Here is an 18966-nt window from a genome sequence, read left to right as displayed (position 1 = left end):
TCAGCAGATTGCAGTCGGGAGGAAAAAAGCGTGGATTAGGAAAAGGTTTTCTGGGTTACATTGGAATGAACAGAAGAGCCTGTGGTGGTACTGCTGATATATTTAATGTGCTGACTTTAAAAAATCCAACGAAAACCAATAACCACCTCCCCCCAACCCCAACTTATTTTGCCTAATTATAAACGCATAGCACTTTTCAGAGGAAGATTAGTTCTGTCATGTGCCTGAGCATTTCTGAAGGATAACTTAAAACAGTGCTAGCTTAATGGTCATGCAACAGTAATGTGATCTTCAAATATGTGTCAAACTGTTATTTTGCATGATTATTTTATTAGATTATTGCAAATTACAAGACAAAAACATTTCAGCCTGCAGCAAAAATATAAAACTGCCTTAGTTTACAAATAATACAGAAATTGTGTAAGTTATAAACTAAATCAGCAATATTTCTATTTTAATGACTCCTAATGTTTATACTTTAAAATGATCCTGCTTTTGTTCTTCTGTTCTCTTCTGATCTCTTCTTCTGATCTCTTCTGATTACCACAAATGTGGTGATCTTTTAATATATAGAGATTTAGGTGAAGATCTAAAAGAAAAGGGTTTCTTTCCAGTTTGATGGCACAGCTGAAGAAGGACAATAAAACAGCACCCTTGAAATTTTGTCTCAATGTTTCTGAACTCATCCAGTTGGTGGCTGGTTTAAATACTTCTTTTTTAAAAAGAAAAAATAATTCATAGAATGAAAAGACATGAAAGGACTATTGTGATGGGTCACTGAAAAATGTAAAATCTGAAGTGAGGTAGCAGGGGTTTCTGCAGAATCCAGTCAGTCTATTCAGCCCTTTTCCAGCATACTTGTTTTCATTTCACATTTTTCAATTGTCTTCAGGCTCTGTTATTGAAATTTGACTACAAATGCAGGGGGATGAGCCCATAGTTATGTGTCATTTATTTAAAAAAGTAGATGAGGCTTTTTAAGAATCACAAGCTGAATGAGTTAACAGTACATTATATAAAAATAAATAAATGGTTACTAGCTTATCACTTACCAACCTTTGTAAAGGGAACAGTCAGATATAGATATATAAGTATTCATGTTTTGTTTCCATTTCTGAACTTTGGTTTACTCTTCATTGTGTTGGGTCTTAAAGGTCCACTCTCAGAACAGTGGAAACAGTACGAGCTCAACGCCATCCAGGAAGCCTCAATCATCTGCCCCCAAAGTTCGAAAGAGCGTCAGCAGTCGGATACACGAAGCAGTGAAGGCCATTGCACTCTGCCACAATGTGACCCCAGTATATGAATCCCGGGCTGGTGTGTCTGGAGAGACAGAGTATGCAGAGGTGGATCAGGACTTCAGTGATGAAAATCGAACTTACCAGGCTTCCAGCCCTGATGAGGTTGGTATGCAAGGCTGAAAATATTTATATGTCCTAAAGAACAGTGTAAACTAAGTTAAAAAGAGAAGAGCTGTGAAAGAAAAAGGTTTTGGGCAGGGGGTTCTGTAAAATTAAGAGTAATCTGTTTTTATTTTTTCTATATCTTGGGAAAGATATAGTGTTTCTTTGTTGCATAAAAGCATTTTCAGTTATTTGACTAAAAGATCTGTGAAGTCAGTGCTTTGGGGTCAATACTGTATTGAGGATTGCAATTAAAGGTTTATTATTAGGGTTATTCTCAAAACATAAATCTATGTGTGAATTATAATATGCTATTAAAGGGAATGTGAAACTGTTCTGAGGGATGCACAACCTGATACATTAGCTAGAGATGCTAGCAGGTACTGGAATGTATAGATTCTTAACAGGAAAAAACAAACAATCTAACAAAACGCCCAGAAACTAACAAACAAAAAAAAACCATCAAACCTCAAATGCTTCTGTAGAAAAGTTTTTAAGCTTCAAACTCTAGGCAGCTTCATAATCTTCAAGGTTCTTTCAAAATTGCATCAAGTGTAGAACAAATTTAAAGCACCATTTAAATAAAAACATGCCTTTGACTTCTATTGAAATCCAAATTTTAAACAAATCCCACTGTTTTCATTGGTTTTGAGTTATTGTTCTGAATAATCCTATTTTGGGCCCTAAATTGATTGCCTAAAATTCAGTCTAAAAAGATACTAGAAGAGAGAGGCAAAGCTCATGTTTCAAGATACTGCAAAGAGTCCACTTTATAAAAATGTGTGTAGTTGATAAAGTGAAATAGAGAAATACACTGTTTTGAGGTTGGTTTGCATCTGAAAGTGAGCAGGTTGAGGAGCATCTTTGTTTTAAAGAACTTCTAGCATTTTCTGAAGGTACTGCTGTTGTTGCAACCCCAGTAGCTTAGTCATAAATAAAATAAGGTTGCTGTAAGATGTGAAGAAGGGAGTATGTACCTGAAAGCCTGAATATTTTTCTATCTGTGCAAGTTGATCCCATACAAGACAATATTTCTTTCACAAACTTCATCCTGCCACAGCATAGTGTATTATTCGTGGTATACATTTGGTTTTCATGTCTAATATGTCACCATATGTAATGCTAACAAAACTTGAGCAGTTCAAACTGCAGGCTGTAAATGCTAAAAGTAACAGGTCTATAACAACTGTTTTTAGGAATGCAAGAAATAAAATGAAATCTGTCTTCATGTAGTACCAAACTGGCAGACATTACATGCATTTCAGATGCCATAAACAATTCATAGTGTCAAAGGATTGTAGAATATAAAGAAGTGGCTGGTTCTTGATGGCTGAAAAATGGCTGTCAGAATGGTTTTAAAAATAAAACTCTGTGCAGGACTTGAGATGCTGATCTTAGTCTAAAATCAATAATCCATAATACTGTATGTGGTGTTGAATAGTGTGAGCTGATCCCCATTATGAGTTGAGAATCCTGGAAGGGCATTGTTTATGTTATGTAGTTGTATAATTTGACTTGTATAATGCACACGTGTACAAATTTTCATCTGCACATGCATTCATATTTACAAAATATTTCAGTTTAATGAGCCTGTGAGGTACTACTGAGTGTAATGAATGACTGCATGAGCAAGGATCTGCCTATGAAGATATGATGACAACTATAAATTAAGTAAACATTCTGCTTTAATTGCCAAAGATATTACTAAATCAGGTGAGGATATGTGCAGTTGAGAGAGACTATGTGAGTTTTTTCTCCCGCTCGCTCGTCTCTCCCTGTGGGCTTTTGTATATTTGTTCAGTTGTTTGAAAGCTGAAAATGCTACCATGAAGAGCAATTCTCCCATATTTCCTAAAGGAAGTAGCTGTAAGACTCGAGAATTATACAAGTGGTGCCCTGGGAAGACAGTAGGGAATTTGACCTTGGAAAGACAAAAGGAAGGAAAGAGAAGTTGATAAAGTGCTAATATAAGAGATCTGGGACTCAGGGTGGAAAACGAGGTGGAAGAAGATATCAACAACAAAGAAACTGTTCATGCTGCAAGGGAGAGAATGCACAGATATCCTTTTAATAATGTTTTTTTTATCATTTCAACTCATATATTAAAACTATATGGCAGTGAAATGAAGTGTTTACATTCTAAAGCAGCCTTAAATTTCCTTTTTGTTTCTCAAAGATAATGCTTGAAACACTAGTAAAATTATCATATTGAACAAATATGCTGTAATATAATGAGAAATTGATGTTAAAATGAAGTCTTTTAAAAAGATGAAGCCACAAAAAGCACGTAAACAGCATAAAAATTGCAGCATGACAGAAAAAAAGCCTAGGAGTTGAAAGACTAGCAGGTCTTTATCATAATTTTTTAAAGACTTCTATTGATGCAATGTTTGCAAATCACTGGAGCCTAAGGAAAATAATGTAAATGGTTCATTATTTAGCTTATTGAACTTTCCTGCAGTTAGGTTGACGGATGATGCCAATGTTTCCCAATCACCAAAGTACCATTTTAAAAGCATTTTTTATTGAATAAAGTGCTTTGAATATTGCACCCTGGAGCTTTATTTAGGAAAATGGTTCAATTGATGTTTTCTGTTTAACCTCAGCACTGACCTATCACAACATATTTGGTTAATAAGCAACATTATCATTTAATAGACTTAACTGGTTTTATGCATTGTACTTTCTCAACATTGCAACTCTGTTCTCTTAGATTTTGTTTATGGATCTGGCTTGATTGCAGTCTTTTGTAACAAGATGTTATTTGCACAGTTGTCTGTTGCATTATATAATATTGTGTGATCGCACCATAGGATGTAAAGAGCAGAGAACACTATGTAAGTATAAACTATTCTTCCATGTAGGAAGGTATAATAAACAGCTTAGCAATATGCTCACTACACTACACACTTAATGAATTGACTTGAGGAACTCTTTTGAAATTCCTCATGTCTGTGTGTATGTGTGTGCATCCATATACAGATATAATGTAACCATAACAAAGTATGCACATTTAGAAGTAGGAACATTCATCATAAAAGATGTATTTATCTATTGTTGGAGTAACCTGAGATAAGTAACTGTTTTTGTATTCATAATGCAAACCCTACTTATGCCAGGCTCTTTGTTTCTTATGATAAGTGATCAATATTTCATTTTCTCTGAAAGAGTGGAAAGTTTCATTTGTCTGTCACTTGTCCTCTACAGCTGTAGCATAGCAAACAATGAACATTCACTGAGAACCCATAGGAAAAAAATAAAAAACCAAAAAAAACCAGCTTTGACTTGGCCATCATAGGTGTGGGTTCAGCCCATTTGTAGAAAGCCAGCTACCTTACAAGCAATTCAGGGCATGCTATGAACAGGAGCCTTTGAAGACCTTTGCTCCCCTTGGTCAGAAAAGGTTGATCAGTCATGATTTTTAATGACTGCTTACTCTCATAAACCCGCCATTTATTGGTTATGCTTTGTCCTGTGCTGTTATAGTCTCAAGCATTTCTAATTCCAGGATCTTGAATATTTAAATACTACCTTAAAGTGTGGTCAGTTATTTAATTCCAACGTTTCTGTCCAAAGACAACAGAGTTGCTAAAATTAATTACAAGGATACAAAGCCAATCATTTAAAAACAGACAGGGAAATTATATGCCCTTAGTGAAGCAGCTTTTGTGTTTACAAAAGTGAAGCTGTAATGTATGAGACATGTTGTATTGTTTAATTCATTTTACTGTGTGTGCTTATTGAAGCAAGACTAATTGTGTTGTTTTGTCAATGTATTGTGAAAAGCAAATCACTCAGTAGCATAAAACCATCACTTGCATGACCTTCGAGACCCACAAAGAATAACTACTCCATAGCTTGTCTTGAATATTGATTGGTAGTTTTTTCACATGATCAAGCTGTATTTTTAAGTTAATAATTTTATTTTAATTATGAAGGGTTTTTTATGAAAAGTGATGGACTGCAAATGTTAGTTATAAAATCATTGTTTATAAATATAAACAAACCAACACTGATTGGAGACACATATGAGTTGTTGAACAATCCTGCTGGAAGCTGTTGGGAACACTCAGGCAGTGGGGAAAGGAAATCTCACTGCTTCTTTTCTGTTTGCAAAGCAATAGCCTTAACTTAAAAATACCACACTTAAAATGCCTGTATACCTTATACAACAGTCTGATTTTGAAAGCAGATCCTATTGTCTGAAGTGAAGATGCTCTTAAATATTCTGAAAGAAGTCTAGGTGGATTACATGAGAATTCTTCTAAGCAGCAAAACTAGCTTACAAAATTTCCGTCTCTAGTCCTTCTTTCTTACCCTACAAATTGCTCCCTCATATATGCCAAAACCATTGAAGACTTTATTTATACAGGTTCTTTTTTGGTTAAAATGGTCAGATTCACAGCATGGCTCCAGGAAAGCTGTGAGCACAACTGTGGTGGAACTCCCCAACTGCCCTATGAGGTGAAGAACTGCCAGCTGCAACCATGAGGCAGTGGATCTTTTTCTTAAACTAATGTTAGCTCAAAAGAGAATATTGTACATGGAAAGTGACAATTATTTGGTCATAAACTGTTTTGAGCAACAAGTACTGTAAATATTGAGCAGTTCAGTATTTCTGCTAGGGAGCAGAAATGATAGTCTGGCCCATAAGGAAAGGAAAGCAGGAGCTGGGCATGATAGCCAGGCTGCTAGAGGCTATGGCCTTAGCAATGAGGTGTACAGCCCCACGATATCCAAGTATGATGAAAAGAGTATGTCCCATGATGGAAGCTGCAGTCAAGAGTATGTATTATTGTACAGGTCAACCCTAACCCAGTGCATAAGCTGTTTGATTTGATTTAGTTCCATAAATGAACACTTCTAAACAAATGGGATGATTATGTCCCCAAAACATGGACACGCGGCCATGGTCTGTAACAATGGTGCTTTTGAAGTTTCGCCTCTTCATGTCCCTCTGGAAATGCACTCTTCCGCAGGCAACTCAGTAGGAAACACCCTCCTACTTAGAGAAGTTGCTTCCACCTCCTGAGCTGGTACTGCTCTAGGTGATGTTGTGGGGTGCACAGTTACTGCTTGATTTGGGAGAGTTTCCTTATGAAATCTCTGAATTTGACTTTGAATGGAAATCTGTGCCCTGGTAATTGAAGTATTTGATATTTGGGGCTGTGAACTATAGAAGCTCAGAGGGTTGGGTGGCTTCTAGTGGGGAAACACTGCTGACAGAAGCAACCAGAGTTCAAGAGTGGGCATGTGGTAAATAGAAACATCTGAAAGATTTGGGGTAAGGACACTAAATGAGGTATTTCTCACTAGCTCGCATCAGATCTGTTGCATTTCTGTTTCACAATGCAATTATTTGCTACTTTCTCTCCTGATTTGGAAGTTGCTTCTTTGACATTGTCACGTGAGAGGTGAATGGCCATCTTTACCCTTTGGGTTGCTACTGACGAGGAAGACAATTAGCAAGTTAGCAACCATAGATCTCTCTTAGCCTCCACGTGCATTACCTGCCCTAGGAACACTACACAGTTAGTTGGTTCACTGCATACCTGTGTCTCAGTAATGGGAAGACCCTTTACCCACCAATGTGCTTATGTCTCCCAGGCAGCCAGTTTCCACAGGAGGGAAGCTTTGTGATAAGCCAGAGAAGATCCATTAAATATTCAAATAAGTCCCTAACCTGGATTCAGGAAACTTGACACATCTCATCTGTGTTTGTGTGTGTCAGCAAATTAATGGTTATCAGCAAAATATTACCATTGCAATGGATTTTCTTTTAAAACAAAATGGTAGCAGCACCATTGAACCTTTTTGTGCTTGTCCAACCTTTCATCACTTTATCTGACTTCATCCATTATGTCAAGCTCTCTAGAAGCCGCAGCTGCTGCGTTTTCTTTGTATTCTGGGGGTTCTTGATTTAGGCACACTAGATTGCAAGACCATTTTAATGTAAAGTTTCAGAAATGTATTGAAGAGAATATACTTGTAGAGGGGAAATCTCAAGAAGAGAGACTTGCCTAAGAATCCTTTTTCTGAACTCTCCATAGCCAACTTTTCAGTATATATGTATTTGTTAAGATTTATAATGTAGATTTTCATGCCATTTGTGAAATACTTGTTTAGAAAAAAATTTCTACATTCTAAAAGCTTCAGGTATTTTAATGGTAAGAACTGGCTATGTTGTTTTGGATGATGCTCTGATTCATTCTGAGTGATGAGAGTCAAACTTGTCTTGCTCTCAAGTTTTTTCATTGTCCTTGTAGGCATCTGTTTGACTCTTGAGCCTTATTGACTGTTTCTTGTATGGTATTTGCCCTGATCAATTTAAAAGAAAAAATAAATATGCAGTTGTGTATAGGCCAGGTATAAGAATACAAAATGACTGCACTGCAAAATGCTAATTCAAATGGTATGTGAAGCCAAGCATAAATGAAATAATAAACAGATTTGAGTCACCGAATATAGAACACTTTAGTCCTAGCTGCAAAGGGACACAAGATGATAGGGTTTTAGTAGAAAGATGCAATTTACAGGTCAGAATGTAATAGTAACCCTTCACTGTGAAAATTGAAAATTAACCTTGGAAGTACTGGATCGTTTACAGCTTATGTGCTACTTCTGGTGAAGAAGAAAAGTTTGTAAAAAGGCTTCCTGTAATTTTCAAGAATTTAAAATGTTGCTTTTCAAAGTGTGTTCTATTCTCTTCCATAACTTCATCTCACTGTATTTTCACCTGGTGATGCCTACCCACATGGCACCACTAGGGTTTTTCACATGTTCACACAGGATTTTATTCCCATTTTAAATTTTCATAGAAGCTGTGGTGTTTTATTTGCTTTATGTGAAATTCTTAGTGACCTGTTGAACTTACCTAGGGAATTTTCTACTTGCATGTCTTTTATCAGAGTGCTTGATTTTTATTTTTTTATCTTGCCTGAGATTAATGGCAGAGCCTATTAATCCATAAAAATCCAGGATCCATAAAAATCATGTGAACTTCATTATAGTTATCTTTCTAGTGATTTAGAAATCTGGTTTTCAGTAATGATTAGCATTTGGAAAGGTAAAAGTAGATTGAGGAGAAGTTTTCCTTAATCAGAAAAAAAATCAGATATGGAATATGTCTTGTATGTAAAACAGTAAAATCAGTAAAGCACTTTTCCTAAATTTTTTTTTCCCTAAATTAATTTTTTGAAGGAATAATTCACACAGTGGTGGTGAGAAATATTTAAAGCATAACATAGAAAAATGTTGAATCTAGATGTCATGCACTTCAAAGAAGCAAAATTTTGAAAAAGGGACTTTCATATGTGGGTTTGTGGGATGCAGTATTGTAAGCTTGGTTTCTTATTTGATGTCAGAAGTCATATTACTGTTGAAACAAAGTATTAAAATGATGCAAGTGAGCAAAGGAAACTGAAAATAAGATCCTTTGCTTACCTATTTACTACCTATTACATTGTTTCAACTGGCATGTAACTGTAGAGGTAATAAAATGTTTTATATAGAAATGCTCCCAAAGTCTTTTACTTACATAATGGTGTTGATACGGGAATTGTGTTCTCGTTTTGCAAAATTTCTACTGGATGTCCTTGATGTATTGTTGAATGTATATGGGGTATTTATTATATCAGTTATTTCTGAACAATATATTCTAAATACCTCATTTTCAGCAGTAAGTTCAAAAAAGTTTTTATATTCTTCATAAGAAATTTTGTAAGCTACTCAAGGGAAACAAGTGATTTGATGTATTAAGATTTTATACTCAGTCTGCTGCTGTTCACTTTTTTTTCCCTAGATTCTTGGAAAAGTTTAGACTTTCACCCTAGCAACAGTTGTTTGGCTTTAGCCTAATTTATGTAAGTGTAATAGACCTTTCACACTCAAGTATGTCTCTTTTTTCCTTTTTTTTTTTCCCTCTCTTTAGGTAGCTCTGGTGCAGTGGACAGAGAGTGTGGGTCTCACTCTGGTTAACAGGGATCTGACCTCAATGCAGCTGAAGACCCCTGGTGGACACATCCTGACGTACTATATCCTGCAGATCTTCCCCTTCACTTCCGAGAGCAAGCGCATGGGCATCATAGTTAGGGTAATTTTGGGGGTTTTCCGGGTGTTTGGTTTGATTTTTTAAAAAATGCTGGCAGATCAGACTAATTCACTCCTTCTGCAACAGACAATACCTGAGAAATTCTTAATTTGGATTGCATTTGCCTGTGTGTGGATTCACTGAATATGCAATGAATGCTGCATCATTAAAACATGTATAACAAGCATTTATACTAAGTTATTTGTAAATTTTTAATTACCAGATATTTCAAAGATACAGAGCTTTCTGTTTTGGGTTGGTTGGTATTTGCCACCCAAGAAACAAAATATAAGTTAGAGGGGACATAACAGTGATATTTTAAAATTAGTTCAGGAATGTTGAGAATCTGTTATGCTTGTTGACTTCAGTTAGAACTGGTCCTCTTACATGGAAATAGGAGACATATCTCAATGGAATCAGAGATGACACTGGAAACAGTAACATGAAGTAATAAAACTTACCCACTTCTTGACAAGGTACTTCATCTTTTATAAATGGGAACCTATTGAGTGCTTCAGAAGACAATAAGGTTATTGGTAGGTAATTGTTTTGACTGTACAAACAGATACTCCTTCCCCCTCCCCCATTTCTTTTGTAAAATTTTAGGATGAATCTTCGGGAGAAATTACATTTTACATGAAGGGTGCAGATGTTGCCATGTCCACTATTGTACAGTACAATGATTGGTTAGAAGAAGAGGTAAGAAAGAAAATCAACATTTACAAAAATTAAAATTTTTGTAAAAATTTAAAATCTAAAATATATCAGATGTTATTGGGGTAAGTTTAAAGGAAAATCTGAGGCAATGCAGTAATGGATTTTGAACTACAGTTACACATATCCTGAATGGGTTTTAAGGGATTAAAATTATTTCCAATTCCTGAGTAACATACAAGAAAAGCAAAGCTGGTAGTAGTAGCAGGACATGTTCCTACTTAAAACAAGGAAAGCTGTTTTTCATTGACTGACCTTTCACATAAAACCTATTTACTTCTGAGAAGTATTCTGCTATAAATCTGCTTATCCTGACATGCCCTTGTTTGATCAAAATCTGCAGTGAGGTATGATTATGAATTACAGAGTTTGATAAGTGTTGCGTCCAAACTGAGATTTTTTTTTACCACATTTATTAAACTTCAAATAAAATTGTGACTGAATTTCAAACCTGATTAATATTTTTCACTATGTGTTCTAGTAGGTACCAGCAATCATCTTTTTTTTGACCCTACATACAGCCAATATGTTAATACAATGATTACACCATGTATGTTCATAATGGTATTGGCAATATGAATCAATATCTGCTGCAGGGCAGTTTGATTTATTCGGGGACATGAATAAATTAAACTCCCTCAAGACCTAGCAAAATGTCATAAAAATTACTTTTGGTGATAATGATGCACAATTAATTGTAAAATACTTGTTTAATTTATTTAGCTTTATGAGGTCAAATCAATAAGTGTTTGCACTGGAGAGCCTTGTTTTTCATTAAGGCATGCTATTCCATGGCTATTTTTAATGTGTAGATGTTTTTCTGATAAGAGATACGTTCAGTGGAAAAAGAAATGTACCTCTGTTACGTGCCTCAAAAGTAGTTTTAATTTATTTTAAAGCTTCAACCTAAAAGAAATTTTCTTTAAGCTAGGAGAGGAAGTCTAATTGACTTACTGATAGCAAACCACTTCATTTGGGGGACCTGAAGTATAATTGCTTTTTATCCTGTTTGTGGCTTCTCCAGAGTATTTTAAGAGTCTAAAGAAACACCTAAAGTTATGGTACAGATACACCCTGTTAGCATACAGTATAAAGCATGAACATAGGATTGAATATTTACATAACTTTTCTGTGCTTTGGTTCATTTAGTGCGGTAATATGGCACGAGAAGGATTGCGCACGTTGGTTGTTGCCAAAAAATCGCTTACTGAAGAACAGTATCAAGATTTTGAGGTATGAAGGGACAGAGTGATCTTGTGCTTTATCATATTTAATTACTTCAAGGAGAACATTCCTCTTTTTTATTTTTCAAGGCTGCAAAAAGAGATGATTCGTATTTAGAAAATAGATAGTTGAGGTATTGTCCACAATCTGTTAAAGGCTTTGTCATTCATTAGTGATGGTTCTGCAGTCATATGTAGGATCGTGTTTGCTTTATTATGGGATTGGACAGTGTTTTCCCAGAAGCTAGTGTAATGTTATTTTTGTAGCTTCAGCATGACCTAAAAAATCTACTTGTTCTCAAAGATAAGGCCTTTCCTCCTTAGAAGCTGTGATGCCTAAATCTTAATAGTTCTTCTGAAGGCATTCTCTTGAGGTGAATTGTCAGAAGAGCCTTGTATAACATTGGGTATAAAGTAAAATTGCTCTTTTAGTCTTGTTCTTCATTAAAGATATTTAAAGACAAGCATTTAGCCTAATGAAACCATGCTATCACTGAGTGGTAAACTGAATGTATACTTTATGAGTCGTAGCAAACTCTGAGTGGTTTTGTGTTTGTGCAAACAGAGTCGATATAACCAAGCAAAGTTAAGCATACATGATCGAAACCTGAAGGTTGCTGCTGTTGTAGAGAGTTTGGAGCGAGAAATGGAATTACTGTGTCTCACTGGAGTAGAAGATCAGCTGCAAGCAGATGTTAGACCAACTCTAGAGATGCTAAGGAATGCTGGAATAAAGGTACTAAACACATACTGCTGACATAACAGCCTATAATTTATTAACTTTATCAATCAAAACATAATTTATATTTGTCTATATTCAGGTTCTTTCAAAGTAAGAAATGTGTCAAGTCCTAAGCTCATTCTGGGCACGAACTAGCAGAAACAAACAAGACACTGTGTGTGAAGTTCCCTTGCCTACCACAGGTTTCATCAATCTCAAACTTACTTGTGTAGGAAAACTACCAATGGATAGATGTATGTGTGTCTCAGTCATATATCCCCTGGCTGTCTACAGCAAACTGTTCTTGCTGACACTAAATGAGTTTGGCACAAGATTTGTGTGACAACAGTGTTTTCAGGTTTGGCACTTGTAAGAAGTTTCAGTAAAGATCAAAAGGTGAATTACTTTAACTAGAATTCAGAGCTGCCCTTGGGGTTTGTTCAATTCATGTTAAAAGGATGGCATGAAAAGCCACGCAGAAGAGTTGGTTTGCTAGACACCTAACAATTGCACATATACAAGTAGTGCATTTATTTGAGGGAGGGTTTCAAGTAAATATATGAACAATGTCTGAGGGGAGGGGGCAAGATTGTATACATTTTGCTTTAAGCAGACTGTCAAGCTCTGCTCCAAATAGTTGTATTGACTTTGCATTGGTTGAACTGAGTCAGACACGATGGGATATTTTGCATGTGCTACTTCTGCTGGACTTCAGCCCCTCCAATATCTGCTGGAAGGGCAGCACAGGAAGGTAAAGCAAACCAGGAGAATTCTGGAATGCAATGACAATAATTTCCTGACACTGGTGATTGAGTCATCTTACTAACAAACCTTGGTGTTAAGGGGCTGAGAGAGCTGTCACACTTTAAGAACATAACAACTTTACCCCCTTAAACTTTACTGCCTTCTCAGTGCTGCATGGTCAGTGGGCAGGATCTCTTCACAGTGTTGGGACTGTAGCTCATCCTCCAATATTTGCTGTGTCATGGCTTGGCTGCTGCTTTCTGAGATTATCACCAGGGTCACAGATTATTATGTCACATCATTTTGCTGACAAATGTCATCTGCATCCTCACTTTTCTGATCAGCGTAGTCTCAGAGCCACAGGGAAAGGATTTTATGCTTCCCCTGAGCTTCACTTTGTCTTCACATACACTGAGACATTGGCCCTTGTGAGAAGGGAAGGGGAATGGAGCTGCCCAAAGTAAAGACAGTTCTTTTCTGCTTTGCATACTATTGCAGTAAAAACTGTTTGTTGATTTTACTTAAAAATGCACATATCAGTATATTTTCTTGGATAATCTAATCCAAAAAAGTGCTAGAGAAAAGTTGGGAGAGAGATGTCATTTAGATTTGGAGAACAGACGTGCTAATATCCAAAGGAGTAAACTCTTATATTATTTTGCAGATATGGATGTTAACAGGAGATAAACTGGAGACAGCAACTTGCATTGCAAAAAGTTCTCACTTAGTGTCTAGAAATCAAGATATTCACATTTTCAGACCTGTAAGTATAGTTCCAACTTTTTTTGTTGGTTCATCAAAGAGCAGCTAATAGCAGTGTTGCTGTATTTCATTAGTAGTTGGCTGGTTGTTGAAAATTGTTGGGTTATTGTACTGAGTGTCATAATAATGGTCAAGAGAGTAGTACTTAGGTTGTTATTCGAGGCTGTAGAATTACAAAGCCTTTAAGGGTGTTGGCTTCTAGAGTTGTTAATGTGCTGCAGAAATGTTTGTAGCCATGTTTGGGTGACTCAGGTTCAACATGCATTTTACACCCTTCATAACAGACATAGCAAGATACCTCTAAATAATGATGGAGAGGGGTCTGTGGGAGGTGAGGTGCTGTCCATGCATTTAGGCTGTCTGAATGTCATTCTTGCTTGTTTTAACACTTTCATTGATAGAACTCTTTACACTCAAGCAGAATTAATCCTGAATGAAAGTGTGAATGTCCTCTGTGTAGACATAGTTCAAGTTGGTATGAGAAATTCTTGTTCATGTCATTATATATGTGTGCATTTTACCAACACACTGTTTAAGTAATCGTTAGAAGTAAACTGAATCTTCTTCTATACATTTTATTTGTGTAGCATCAACTTGACTGAAGCCAAACAAAAATAGATTTTCCAGACATTGATTGATGCTGCATGATAAGACATAATGCGTCTGTTTGTTCTAAATGAACCACCTGCACCTACAGAAATAATTATATGAATATAATTTACATGTAAATGTATTTTCTTCTGAAGAGTCAGAATGGCAAATTAGGCCCTGCAGACTACTATTTGCAATTAAATTATTAATGCTTCTGATAAAACTTCAGATCAATTTTTGTTGACCTTTCCATGTTGTAACACCACAAATTAAGTCTTCCTGGACAAAATGTATTTAGTTGAGTCAGATTTTTATTTTCATTACCTTGACTGGTAATAAGAGATCAGCATAAAACTGTGTTAACTTAGCATACACAAAGTTTTAAATTAGTTAGAAAATGCATTTATACAGAATTATTTCTGTGGCTGTACTTGCTGCTAAGAAATTACTACTGAATTAATGAAAGAAATTATCAAGCACTATAACACTTCTATTTTAGTTATAAATTAGGAAGAAAAAACTTTTTGCTACTCTCTTTCCAAAAAGTTGTATATTGTTTTTAACAAAATTGTTTATTCTTAGAAGTCTTCGCTTCTTCAGTTTGTAATTCTGGAGGTATTTACAAATTAAAAAAAAAAAAAAAAAAAAAGCATTCTGTTAGGTGAAATGTAGGACAGGACCATTACTGCTCATCAGTGTGCACAAGTGCTGACATCTCTTCATCCCTGCAATGCAGAAAGATTGTACTGGGCCAACACAGTCTGGTGCTCCTAACAGCTGCCAGACAAGGAGCTTTCTCTTTACATGCTTAATTGTGGGAAAGAAGGAAAAAAAATCTGAATTGGGGCATGTGTATGAGTTTTTCTTTTTGCAGGGCTTTTTAATGTAACTCAAATTTTATGGGTAGTAGAGCCCATCTAGAGGAGAAAGGTTCTTTGAACTGCATCTGACTGGGTAGTAGTGGGTCAAGTACAAAACTTCACATTCAGTGTAGTTAAGATTGATATATCATAAAAGTTATTTAATCAAACTGTTGACAGAGACAAAATTAAAAGTGTAATCAGAGCTTGTGTCTTATTCTATGCTTGGAACTTTGTCTAGCATGATAGCTCTAAAATACATTGATATTTATTGGGGAAAAAAAAACAAAATGAAAAACCAAATCAAAAACAAAACAAATCAAACAAACAAAAACCCACCACCAAAACAACGACAGGAAAAAAAAACCCACCACACCCCAAACCTGCCAGTCTCCTGAATATCTGGTTATAATTTCAATTTTTCATGTTCTGTTCGTAGCTCAAAACCTTCCAAAATCCATTTGGTAACATTTGACTGTTTTTTGCATTTCACAGCTGGGCCTTTCTGAAACAATTATGTAAATAAAAAAAAATCTATGATGTAATTCTTTCATATTATGCCACTTGATCTTGCCTTCAGAGTCATGTAAGATCCAAAAGGATTAGTACTAATGAGCATCTTTATGTGCCGTTTGAAATCTTTGCCTGGTTACCCAAACTGAAGGAACAATTAATAGGAACACTTTATGTTATTCTAAGAACATATTTTACTGGTTAATAAACAAAAAAAAAAAGAGGTTTGCTTGGGAAATTTTTCTATTTTTCTGTAGCCCTCCCAGGATGAAAAGACTCAGGCCAGCTCAAAATTCAGGTATTTTAATGTCATTAATTCATTACTATTTTAGCCCTTGTGAACTTTCATGAGGAGCCACTTAAGCTGACTACATAGATTTTCCTTGTTTGAGGAATATTTTTTCACTCCATAAGATTTGACATTTATAGTAAAATTCCAGGGGTATTGGACTTGCAGTGGGATAAAACACTTAAACCAAGGTTTTTGGGTATGAGTTCTCAAAACCTGATTTGTTTAGGCAGGTGTTTTTTTTTAAAGATAACAAAATCTTTTAATTGAGTGTTTTTTATTGAAGGTTGCCACTCGAGGAGAGGCTCACTTAGAACTAAATGCTTTTAGGAGGAAGCATGACTGTGCCTTGGTGATATCTGGGGACTCACTTGAGGTAAAAACTTGGTTTCTGTCAAATTATTTATATGCTTATGGTCAGAAAGTTATGTATCAGCATCTTTACGCTCTTTTTTTGAGTATTTTTCCATACTTTTAAATTGTCCTTAGAGATGCTTTTGCTTATCTGAGTGCCAAATAGATGATATATGTTCTAGATGGGCATACGTTGCTGGGTTTCTAGTCTTCTGTACAGTAACAGAACAGAATTTGTATACAGCATGCTTTAGTACTGTCTATTCTCTCAACCTCAAAGCATGTTGGCACTCAAACTGACATTCTCTTTGATTTTAAAAATAATAAAGCCACAGTCAGGAGAATCTGGCTTTCTTTTTTTCTGCCAGTTGGATGTTGTACATGGAAAACTTCCTAAAAAAAAAATCTTTATACTGTCTTTTTGTGTTGAGCTACATGTAGTAATATTTTATTGTAAATAAATCCAAATTTTTCCCTCAGGTTTGTCTGAAGTATTATGAGCATGAATTTGTAGAGCTGGCTTGTCAGTGTCCTGCTGTAGTGTGCTGCCGATGTTCTCCCACCCAGAAAGCCCACATTGTGAAACTGTTACAGCACCACACCGGGAAACGCACGTGTGCAATAGGTAACTCTTGGCACAATCCTCGTAGTAAAATCTGTAATAAATGTAATCAGCAGGTGGCACCACAGAGAAACAGCTGAAACAAAACCAGAGGGAATTCTTTACCAACAGCCAGGTATTCTGTAGTTGTGGCACAAAATGCCATTCCATGAGAAAGGTGTGGTTATTTTCTCTATTCTGCAGGAAAAAGTTTTGATTACTGAAGTAATTAATCATAAGTCATAGATTAATTATAAGAATTTAAAGGTATGTAAGAGGTTTCTCAAGTACTGTAAGGCCAGGAGAATAAAACCTCTGAAGAACTGAATATTGCAGTGACATTTTCCAGGTGATGGAGGAAATGATGTCAGCATGATCCAAGCAGCAGACTGTGGAATTGGAATTGAAGGCAAGGTAATGTTAACAGTTTCATTGTGAAATATGTGTCTAATGTGTTTTCTAATTAAAATATTCTGCAAGATTATAAGAATGCTTAATCTTTAGTGTTTTTACTTCTATGTCTTCTGCTTTATCTTTTTAAAAGCAGAAAAAAACATAGTTATTTCTGTGTAGCATTACGTGGAAGAAGTAGGAGAAGCAATTAAACTTACTTGTTACAGCCCACTGTGTTGTAGAATATGCACAAAAAATTGTCATGTCTCATTGCAGGGTTAATTTTCAAAGCAGGAACAAACTTATCTTTTAAAATTAATTATTGTTTAGAATTTTGAAACTTGATACACATCTTTTACACTGGGCTTCATACTTGAAATATTTTTCTTTTTTTTCTAGGAGGGAAAACAAGCTTCTCTAGCAGCTGACTTTTCTATCACACAGTTTAAACACATAGGTAGGCTGCTGATGGTACACGGACGAAACAGTTACAAAAGATCAGCAGCACTTGGTCAATTTGTCATGCACCGAGGCCTTATTATTTCAACTATGCAGGTATTTAAAACTTTGTTTTCTGAATAGTTGAAATCACTATGCCTGTCTTCGAAATGTCACAAAATCTTAATTAACCAGTACTGTTATTTTTTCTATATTGTTTTGTATATAGAATTATATTAAATAATTAATTATCTGCTTTTTGTAGGCTGTATTTTCATCAGTCTTCTATTTTGCATCTGTTCCCTTGTACCAAGGATTCCTAATGGTAGGGTAAGTCAAAGCAACAGTTACGATATCTGGTAATAAGTACAGCAAGCTAACTGTTTAAATAACACCACGGGTGTGGTGTCATCCACATTTTCCATACATTTATCATGGGTGCACTGTCAAAACCTGGGATGAGTGTACAAAGAAAAGTCACACTAGGTTGGGTATGCACTATATGAGGGGAGAAGTCTCATTATCAGTTCTCTGGAGAGAGGGATCTGCATAGCCTTAGAAGAAGATACCATAGAACCTTTGCACATATGGGGTGAAAACAATAAAGAGAATCTCACAGACCAGCTTCAGCTGTCACACAGATTTATGTACAGATTGAACCTCAGTGAGAATCACAGGTTTTTATGTTAAAAATGGAGCTGAAGCTACTATGAAATTTCCTCTGAGAGTGTGCTACCCAGTTCTGCCACACAGATTTCCAGTCACGTGAATATGTCCAGCATTGTAGGAGCACCTTGGTCATATTGCGGCAGCTGCTTTTTTAATATGGTTTCCCAAGTTACACAGCTGAGAGCTGTGCAGATGTTCATGTTTGTCCCTGTTCTCTGTCCCTACTGACCTAAGAGCTTCTTTTGATTCTCTTTGTAAACAATAACAAATCGACAGTAACTTAAATCTTAGTCAAACCATAGTCTGATTACACCAGACTTTGCAGAGGCAATCAGTAGACTTCTCTAAAATGTTTGCGAATAGTTGTGCTGAGTTCCAGGGAACTACATAACAAAGTATGTATCTGGCATGCATGCAATAAAATCCAAAGCCACTTACAGAGCTGTTAAGACTCTTATTCATCCATCTACCTCCTCCATGTTGTCTTTTTTTTCTTCAGTTTTCATGCATCCATCTGTAGATGAATTTAAAAGTCAGGTCTTCGGACTGGTTGTCCAAAGTGCAAGTGCACAGGGAGTATGGTAACAGGTGATAAGCTTGGG

The 18966-nt window shown here is 35.8% G+C and overlaps 1 protein-coding gene across 2 annotated transcripts in view; it reads left to right on the top strand.

The window, feature by feature from the left end:
• The window catches only part of ATP9B (ATPase phospholipid transporting 9B (putative)), a 145915-nt gene that overhangs the window by 118719 nt on the left and 8230 nt on the right, over positions 1–18966 (top strand). For both annotated transcript variants that reach the window (XM_017738617.1, XM_008637125.2), the window contains exons 14-24: positions 1155–1403; positions 9334–9495; positions 10099–10191; positions 11356–11439; positions 11995–12165; positions 13559–13657; positions 16196–16285; positions 16744–16888; positions 17214–17278; positions 17657–17812; positions 17961–18025. In XM_017738617.1, coding sequence (XP_017594106.1) covers positions 1155–1403; positions 9334–9495; positions 10099–10191; positions 11356–11439; positions 11995–12165; positions 13559–13657; positions 16196–16285; positions 16744–16888; positions 17214–17278; positions 17657–17812; positions 17961–18025 — 1379 coding nt within the window. The remainder of the gene's footprint in view (positions 1–1154; positions 1404–9333; positions 9496–10098; positions 10192–11355; positions 11440–11994; positions 12166–13558; positions 13658–16195; positions 16286–16743; positions 16889–17213; positions 17279–17656; positions 17813–17960; positions 18026–18966) is intronic.

The sequence above is a fragment of the Corvus brachyrhynchos genome, unplaced genomic scaffold (assembly GCF_000691975.1).
Source record: "Corvus brachyrhynchos isolate BGI_N302 unplaced genomic scaffold, ASM69197v1 scaffold146, whole genome shotgun sequence".
In the NCBI taxonomy this organism is placed as follows: Eukaryota; Metazoa; Chordata; class Aves; order Passeriformes; family Corvidae; genus Corvus; species Corvus brachyrhynchos.
The sequence above is the reverse complement of the archived record's forward strand: the minus strand, read 5'-3'. Positions and strand labels throughout refer to the sequence as shown.